The 9,580-nt window shown below is 41.0% G+C and overlaps 1 protein-coding gene across 1 annotated transcript; it reads right to left on the reverse strand.

Moving 5' to 3' along the window:
* Positions 1 to 969: 969 nt before the first annotated feature.
* On the reverse strand, positions 970 to 9,576 carry LOC104504941 (protein argonaute-2; the record flags this gene model as incomplete). Its single annotated transcript, XM_010155706.1, has 6 exons — positions 970 to 1,071; positions 2,190 to 2,324; positions 3,607 to 3,801; positions 4,559 to 4,649; positions 7,425 to 7,584; positions 9,441 to 9,576. Coding segments are annotated over 6 exons (819 nt in total), but the record flags the coding sequence as incomplete, so codon positions are not given.
* Positions 9,577 to 9,580: the final 4 nt, after the last annotated feature.

Below are 9,580 nucleotides of genomic sequence, written 5' to 3' on the forward strand. Positions count from 1 at the left end.
TGGTTTCCAGGAACATCTGCTCCATTATGCTGCCAGGCACAGAGGTGAGACTGACTGGCCTGAGATTCCCCAAATCTTCCTTTTTCCCCTTTTTAAAGATGGGGGTTATGTTTCCCCTTTTCCAGTCAGCAGGCACTTCACCAGACTGCCACGACTTCTCAAATATCATGGATAGAAATTCAGCCACCTCATCCCCTCATTCGCCAGTTCCCTCAGAACTCACGGATATATTTCATCAGGTCCCACAGACTTGTGCACCTTCAGGTTCCTTAAGTGGTCTCCAATTTGGTCCTCTCTAACCACGGACAGCTTTTCATTCCCTGCCCTTGCCTCCCGTCACACGGGGGCTATGGCTAGAGTCCTTGCCAGCGAAGACCGAGGCAACGAAACCCAAAAAACCAATCATTGAGCACCTCGGCCTTTTCCATATCCTGGGAAGCCAGCTCTCCCGTTTCCTTCCGCAGAGGGCCTCCATTTTCCCTGACTTTCTTTTATCCCCTGTGTACCTATAGAAGCCCTTCTTGTTGGCCTTCATGTCCCTGGCCAGGTTCAGTTCTGTCAGGGCTTCGGCTTCCCTAACCTGATCCTGACTTCTCGGACCACTTCCCTGTTATCCTCCCAGGCTGCCTGTCCCTGCTTCCACCCGTTGCAGGCCTCCTGGTGCAGCTTTAGACAAGCCATCCATAGCCAACAGTGATCCACCTTGTGCCCCTACTGAATACACTTTTTTGGACAGTATCGAATGCTGACTTCCAGTACTGTTATTGATTAGCACTTTGACGGGGAAGAAGAAATCACAGAAAAACGTGAAGCTACAATGGTGCTATCTAAGTGTTATTAGGTGTTTCCAGGAAACTGGACACACGTTTCAAGAGAATTTAATGCAAGAGGCACCTCTGTGTGAAGAGCACAAGAAATACCAACAGCCACTGTCACCCTTGAAGTTACCATCCCCACACAATGCTGTACCTGAATACCAGCGTGACTACACAGGTAAAAGTCAAACTCGGATGGATGGGTGATTTTTGTGTCCACTGTGGTACCAGCTGGAATGTTTCCGCTTTTTCCAACCTGTGTGAACAGAAAATGTAAGTATACTAAGGCACGCACAGTTTTTTTTTCTTTTCAGCTGTAGCGTAAGGAAAAAACACAAGAAAAAAAGAAACCCTGTAAAAAGCAGAAAGTCAAGAAAGAATGAGCAAAACTGAAATTTTGTTCAACTGAAAATCTGGACTGTCTCTACTCCAAAAGAAGAAGAAAAAGATGAGCTGCAAAAATCTTCTTTGAAGTTACTTAGAAAGATTAGTTTTTTGATTAATGTAAGAAAAATTTCCTGCAACTGATGCATCAAATTCTTTCCACCTTCCCATTCCAGGACAGGTTATCCCTCTGTCATTTTTCTTGTTTATAACCAAAAGAGGACAACCTGTATTCGTAAGACAGGCTTCTCCTTCCCTCAAAAACATTTTACACCAAAGCAGAACTTAAAAGTACTCTTCAAAACAACGGAACAACCGCGGTCACAGCCAGTTATCAACACCGCCTCACGCCGGCGTTGCAAGTTGTTAATTACTGCCCTGCAGCCTCACACAGAGACGCCTGACAGATGCAAAACGAACATGAAAAACCCTGTCTGTGAAACAAGGGTTTGCCATCAGGAACTCTCCACTGACAGCAACAGCTCCATCCTACAAGTGGGGAGTCTCCTCTCCACCCAGAAAGGTGGAATCAAGGATTTCCACGTGCACCAATGAACTTAGTGCTAGAACCAGGTGAGATGTGCCCTGAAGTGCTTTGGAAATACTGAGCAGATCCCCACTGACAAGAGTGCCTGAGGGAACTGTTCCAGATTCAATATCTACATTATGAACCCTACGCTAACTCAGATCATTGTCAACACTTGAGGATCTTGAGACACTAAAAAAAAACCTGAAAAGGAACCTGAAATTTTGATGACCTTAGGATGGACAGACCTGCTGAAAGGCACATCCTGCTGATGTTTCATAAAAGCTTCTTGCCAGTTTATTTCATGGGACAGAAAACCCAGGTTTTCCTTTCCAGGCAGAAAGATCTCACCCACTATGTTATACAGTTTTCAAACAAGCCTCTTAGTGACTGGCAAGTCACTAGCAGGCACCCAAGTTACCTATTAATTATCTGCTGTTTATTTAAGCACTGTCAGAACATACCCGTTCGTTTTTGTCTGTACAGAAGAGTCTGGTGTGATGCCTCTTCTGCACAACTATAAATGTAATTCCAGGCTGGTAATCCTTTTCGAGTTTAATGCACGCTTCTCTGATAGCCAGCAGTTCATGATGGAGAACCTGAATCATAAACATAAAGATGTGTGATAAACAAACATGAGAGACAGCTATCTTACGGATTACTCTTTATTTATCATGTTCACTCCTGCATCGTCCCTTAGAAGTGAGATGTCAAAGCATGCAGGCCCAAACCTTAATTTCTCCAGGTAATGAGAACAAATTAGATCACCACTTCCCTGAGCCAGGCGAGAGCTGATGCCACACTCGTTCGGCTCCCAGCACAAGGCTTGGACTAATAAGCTGAATGTCAAAATCTTTTTAAATGCCAAATACAAATGAACATTTAATTAGGGTGTTGAATATACAACAGCCTAATTATTTTTCAGACCAGTACAAGGGATAAAAATCCAGAATTGCTCAACAGTGTGCTCTTTCCCAGCTTTGCAAACTCTTGTGCGAAACTACAGACATCAATAAAAACTGAGAGGAAAGTGTAATAAACCAAAAAGCAATGATTTAGGATTTGCATTCATTATCAATTAAAAGGTTCAGTGAAAAGCACTGATAAATGGGAAAAAATATCAAAAGTTCATACACAGATTAGTTTTATTACTTCAAGTTTACTAAGTGACCTTTACTCCCTTCCCCTTGGATTTTGAGGATTTGACTAAATTCTGTATCTTTTAATTTGCATATAAATAGTGGAAAGGAAAGCATATGCAAATATCTTTAAAATATATAGCAAAATATTTCATAAAATATGGTACTGGTAAGCAAACAAAATAAATACCAGTAAGTATCTGTTGAATTTTGTCAGGAATGAATGAAAACTGACAGTGAAAATACATAATTTTAAAAATCTGGTTAACAAAAATTGGAAAATTAGCTTAGACTTACTTTTCCTTTACTGTCCAAGTTCCATGGGATACAGTATCTTGAATAGGTCACAGATCACAGAATGGTTAGGGTTGGAAGGGACCTTAAAGATCATCTAGTTCCAACCCCCCTGCCATGGGCAGGGACACCTTCCACTAGACCAGGTTGCTCCAAGCCTCATCCAGCCTGGCCTTGAAGGCTGGACATCACATGCTGAACATCAGTGGTAAAACTATACTTTATCATTTATAATTTTGCAAAGGCAAAGTATTTTAAAGGGGAAAAGTATTTGAAAAAGCTCATGAGAAATACAAAAAGACCCTCCCTGAACTGCCTGGTTATAATCCAACAAATCTGTTGAGGAGAGACTTGTTGAGGGTATACATCTTTTCATAACTCCAGCTACATAAAACCACATTACTACCAGAAAACTACATAATCAAAATCTCAAAAAGAAAAATATAACCTGTTGAAACTGTCCCTCAGAAACTCCATCTCTGTAGAAGATTATACGAGTTGGTTTAAATCTGGTTGATTTATAGAACTGAATCAGCAACTCCCTGACCATGGCAGCCAAATCTTGGATGATTTCTTGGCGGTGCTGCTGGACCCGAACAGTGGCACAGTATCGATTAGGATGAGCATCCATGCTTCCTACAACCTGTTGGAAAAAAGGCTTAGTATCAAATCAAATTTACAAGTACTTCATTAAAGGTATTTCATGAAAACGCACTTGTCTTTTTAACGTATCTTGAAAACTAAGGGGTTGACCAAGCTAAACTATAGTCAAAATCACTATGTGCTTGGAAAGAGCTTTGAGTTTAGTCTACCTGTGGTAACATACTCTGCCCAAACCAGAAGCTTACTTCATATCTAAAAGATGAATTTCCTGTTTGCACCTACATGCAGTTAAAAATGCAAATACAGCTTGGAGCACTGATACCACGACAACACTGGTTCAGTTCAGACTGCAACACAGGAGTTTGAACTCCTGAAGACCAAGTGCTTTTCTGGGACACTGTGGATGAATTCCTAAAAATGAAAAGATGGGGCACCACAGAAACGTCCACACCGATATTTATGAACAATGGATAAGTTCGTAACATTTTTAACTGCTGAAAAAGCAGATTTAAATGTGCACCAGCTTATTACAGGTTGCTGATAAATACCAGCTAAGAGAAAAGCTCCTCCGTGTATTAGCATCTTGTGCATTTTACAAGCTAATGCATTCATTTAAGTCATTAGTATCAGAGCAAGCTCTCCAAAGGTTCATTAGATTCCTGCAGAAACATAATTTATAATGCTATCGTTAGGCAATCAGAAGAAATGGATCACAAAAGGATTGAAAGTAATAGAAGGCATTAGAGCGGAGCAGCAGGAGAGAGCAAGGGTTAAAGATCATCACACGGTTGACTCACTGCAGCAATGGAAGGCTTTTTTCCATCTCCAGCTGGCGGGTGAGTTACATCTGCACCGAGGAATATGACAGGCTGTTGAAATACTGGTGGTCTGATAAAAAGAAAGTGAATTTGTAAAAGCAGCAAGGCTCACACTTAATAAAGCACATTATAACTCAATTAAATAGCTTCCAATACTCTTGCAGTGACCTAATCAACCATGTGTACCTTCTCAGAGCTGGTCACTTGAACGGTGACAGGAATTAGAAGTCCCAGATAGGGTTCCCACGCTAAACCCTTGGCCTATAGTTAAAGTGTAGCTAATTGTTACTTTTCATTGAAATTTAGTTTTTAAAAATACCCTTTCTTCTTTTTGACGTGGAGAATGGCAGCCTGTGTTAATTAGACCGTAGAAAAGAATAAAAGTTGATTCCTCAGCATCAAATACCATCGGAGAAAATTAAAGGACTGTGCACATATTCCAATGCCATGATTTTGTTTCTGAGCAGAAAAACAGCTTTGATAAAGAAGTATAAAAATTCTGGCTATCATAGGTATTATTTTAAAAGTAGATTTTTTTTTTCCACTAGGCTTCAAAGTTTTAAACAAACATTTAAGTTAATCTACTGCCTCAGGCACAGAACACCAAAACACTACAGGGGAAGTTTTAAGCTTCAACACTATTCCTTAATAACACAACTGTGAACAGGAGATGAGCAGAATTTTTTTGTGTGTATGTGGGGGAAGGTTATTTAGATAGAGCCTGCTGTTTTCAGACCTTCTCTAAGAAGGAATTCAAAAGTAATTACAGCAATATAACTTATATTGACCAGTTGGAGCGAGTCCAGAGGAGGCCACGAAGAGGCTCAGAGGGCTGGAGCACCTCTGCTGTGAGGAAAGGCTGAGAGAGTTGGGCTTGTTCAGCCTGGAGAAGAGAAGGCTCCGGGGCGACCTTATTGCAGCCTTCCAGTACCTGAAGGGGCTACAAGGAAGCTGGGGGGGACTTGTTACAAGGGCCTGTAGTGACAGGACAAGGGGGAACGGGTTTAAATTGAAAGTGGGGAGGTTTAGATTAGATATCAGGAAGAAGTTCTTCCCGGAGAGGGTGGTGAGGCACTGGAACAGGTTGCCCAGAGAAGCTGTGGATGCCCCATCCCTGGAAGTGTTCAAGGCCAGGCTGGATGAGGCTTGGAGCAACCTGGTCTAGTGGAAGGTGTCCCTGCCCATGGCAGGGGGGTTGGAACTGGATGATCTTTAAGGTCCCTTCTAACCCAAACCATTCTGTGATTCTGTAATACCATCATAGAAATAAAAAGCTGTTCTATTCCCATCTTCTCAATCGACAGAAAATAATAATTGAAGAGTTACATTTTAAATACCCAAAACCTGCACTTTTATAGAGCATCTACGTTTTGTGTGTAGTTGTGCAATTGTCTTTTTCCCTTTATTTAACCCCAATTTCATTAATGCACAGTTTATTGGTATAATGAGCAGAATTCAACTTTCTGGCCACATTATTGCTGTCAGCATATGCCATTTAACAGAGACCTTACGTTTATGAATCCAGCATAAAACTAGTTACATGGTGTTTGTATTTCTGTTTTGTTTCCATGGCAGTATCTTTAACCACTTGAAAAACAAACAACAACAACAAACACACCATGCTGTTTTGAAAGGCGTGCTCTGTATCAATGACTTTTAGGTGCTTTAATAAGAGTCTCCAACAAGCACATTCCCAGTATATTAAATTCAATAAACTGGAATTAACAAGATACACAAAATATATATCCCTTCTGATAATGTGTTCTTTACTTTTCCCTTCCTTAAGTACTTGCTGTTGGATTATTATTCAGCAGCTGCCTTCTGACCAGCCTAAATACGTGGAAGTGAGTATTTGCTTATCTGTGCCAAACAGCACGTTGGTTTCTTTGAAACAGGCTCCCAAGAATGATGCAGCAGGTTATGCCCTGAGCTCTCTCTACAACTTGAAATGCAATGATTGTAAAAAGGCCATCTTTTTACTGACACAGAGACAGAGTTGTTCGTTTTGGTTAAAGGAACTCGAACTTCCTGCTAGGCTTCTCTATCCTGCACAGGGAAGGCAAAACAAGCTGGATTTTGCTCATTCTTCCATTAGAATGCTTGACGCCGATTTTTCAATAACACTGATGAAAAGTATCAATTTAAGCACGTTTGTTTTAAAGATGATACACAAACCCAAGTCTTTAACAGCAGGGTCCCCCCAGCTTTACAAATTAGAAGATATTTATGTCACTCCCGCTCAACTTCACACAGGACTCGAGTGACACGTCAGATACAGAATTCAACAGCACCAAAGGAACTACATAGAATATACTTCAAAGCACAACTAAAATTTGTTAATGCGATACCAATAAGAAATTCCAAGGTAAACTGGACCTGGAAACCAATTAAGAGTTTCCTGCTCCCATCTTTTGGGTTTTTTTTTTTTTTTTTTTGTTGTTGTTTGTTTTTTTTTTTTAACATGTTATTATAAGTTAAGACATCCAACAAAATGAAGAACCTTGACCACAATTCAACTCTAATATTGGCACTACTGTTCAAGATGCTCTCTATTTGTTTCTGAAAAAAATCAAGGAAAAGGAAATATTATCAACTTTTCATTCAAATTAAAAGTTGTAGAGGATTCAGTGGTCAGACTGCAGGAACAGTAATTTCATTATAAATTTCAACCAAACAAATACTCCTCTCCACTCTCTGTTTTGGCATTAGATGCCAAAAGACAGTTTGACTGAAGAGTCACGGAGATGACAGCGCTATGGCTACAGATAAAAGCACCAATTATCTTAATGCGATGCACGTTCTCTTTATAATCCAATACCCTCTTCCCCTCTGAAAGGCGCCTTACCTTCCCTGTGGCAGCAGAATATTATTTACACCTCCTAATTTGACGTTTATTTTCAGGCAGAGGTTAGACAGCGTCTGCGGGGTTGTCCTCTGCACGTTTTTCATCTGAACGCACTGCGTAGCCATTCCCAGCACGGTGTCGCCGACACGCTTCACCTCCGCTGCGAGGCAGAGGGAGACCAAAAAAAGTATTGGCATATTGCGGATCAAGCGGCGTAGGAGACTCAGTGACTACTGACTACACCTCGAGTCTTAGCGCAGATGTTGTTTAAGCTTAAAGAAACAAGAGGAAACCTAACCCCCAAACCCAACACCACCTTCGGAAAACCCTCCTCCCAGTTCTCCACCTGCCAGCAGTGCAGTAACTGGGTCCTGAATATAATGAAAGGCACTGTTGGCTTATTCTAACAAAGGTTTTTTTCATTACACTAACTGTAATTTTAGAATGACAGTGTTTTATCATCAGCATGGAATAACCATTGGCTAATGAAGACGGTAATGTGGAAAACATTAGGAGGACAAGCACTTGTTTCATTATTAAACATTTGACTAGTAAAGCAAACTTAATAGTAACGTGCTGAATAACATTCAGCCAACCAGCTTATCAGTTTATTACTTGCACAAGAAGTGGCCAGTAAAGGATGGACCATAAAACCTAAAAAACTCATTAAGAACTGCACCATTCACAAAGTTAAAACAAATCCTACTGTTAACGACAAAAATCGAGACTTAAAGGCTTTAAGAGAGCCATACTCATGCTCAGAAAAAGAAATTTAGGGTCCAAGACCGGCTCAAAGAAGATGCAATCCCCCTTTGGCAGCAGGAGATGGAAAGAGGCTTTTTTGAGGAGCAGGGTGAGAGGAGAGGAAGAGGCACTGTGGGTATAGGAAGGGCAAGGGTTTGGAGAGCTCAGGGGGAGAACAGAGATGCTTTGGAGGGGGCAGAAAGAACTGTTATTAAAGATAACGACAAGGGAAGCAGATGAGAGGTACCACACCTTCTCAGTGGTTAAGTATAGGAAAGAGTCTCCTTTTAATGCCAAGCAGGAAAAGTGAAAGTGTCATTTTGCACTGAATTTCTAATGAGCAAGTTAGTGACGAGCAACTTCCTTCGCAAGGCTGAGTACAAGGAGGGGAAAAAAGGTACCGTTTTGCTACAGCTCCTTTATCTCTCTTTTTATCTTGTAGGAGACTATCTCGGGAAAAGAGAGTTAGGGAATTATTTTCTGCTGTTTGGTAGCAGCTGCTGCTTGGCAGATCTGCACCATTAGAGAAGAGAGCATCCTTGAAGCTCTGGGAGAAAAACAGTGGATGGGGCTGCAGTTAGGTAAGTGAACGCAGGAGGAAAGCAGGATAGGAAAACAAGCATTCTCGCCTATAGGCAGAGCTAGTTCAACCCAAAATGCATGGTTTATCTCAAACATATTAAACGTTTGTGGGTGTGCTATGTGTAATGCACTGATTGTTTCCAAAAATCAGTTTACGTTGCAGTTTTCACCTTCCCTGCACCTGTGTCCTTGCAGCCCAAGAGTTAAAAACTGAAAGAGTAAGAAAATACGACTGGCAGAAATGTCCTTCACTCAACTTTTTTTGGCAAAAAAGAGTTATGGTGTGTGTAAGCAAAGACATTCTACAAGCTACATGGTTCTCGAGTCCATTACTTCTTCAATCACTTGGAGCTTTTAGCACACAAATTATAGTAAGGATATTTGAATCCATTGCATATAAATTTCACAAAAGCCCTGGTTCAGCTTTCTGACTCAAACTGCATCTCAAACACAGCCAACAGGAAGAATATGAAAAAGCAAGTTAAAAGCCTAGACCAAAAGAATGAAAATAATTAAGGTCTTAATATAAAACATCACGCAGCAGAAGAATAATACCATTAATTTATAGCCCATTCCCTAAATGGAATTTATATAGTTAAGCCAGAATTAAAACTTCCCTCATTCAGATGCTTCACAAAAAATACATGAAATTGTGAGCGAAACATACGCTCGTGTTTTGCACTTACTGACCATAGACTGGGGTTTTTCCTGGCAAAATTACTACAACAAGCTGCAGCCCAGTGTAAGTGTTCTTGAGATGCCTGAACATGGGCTCTACGCTGTCGGCTCCCTGGGCGTATTTACAGAAGCACGGCTGCCCCTGGATTGGC

Source organism: Eurypyga helias, unplaced genomic scaffold, assembly GCF_000690775.1.
Source record: "Eurypyga helias isolate BGI_N326 unplaced genomic scaffold, ASM69077v1 scaffold13657, whole genome shotgun sequence".
Classification (NCBI taxonomy): domain Eukaryota; kingdom Metazoa; phylum Chordata; class Aves; order Eurypygiformes; family Eurypygidae; genus Eurypyga; species Eurypyga helias.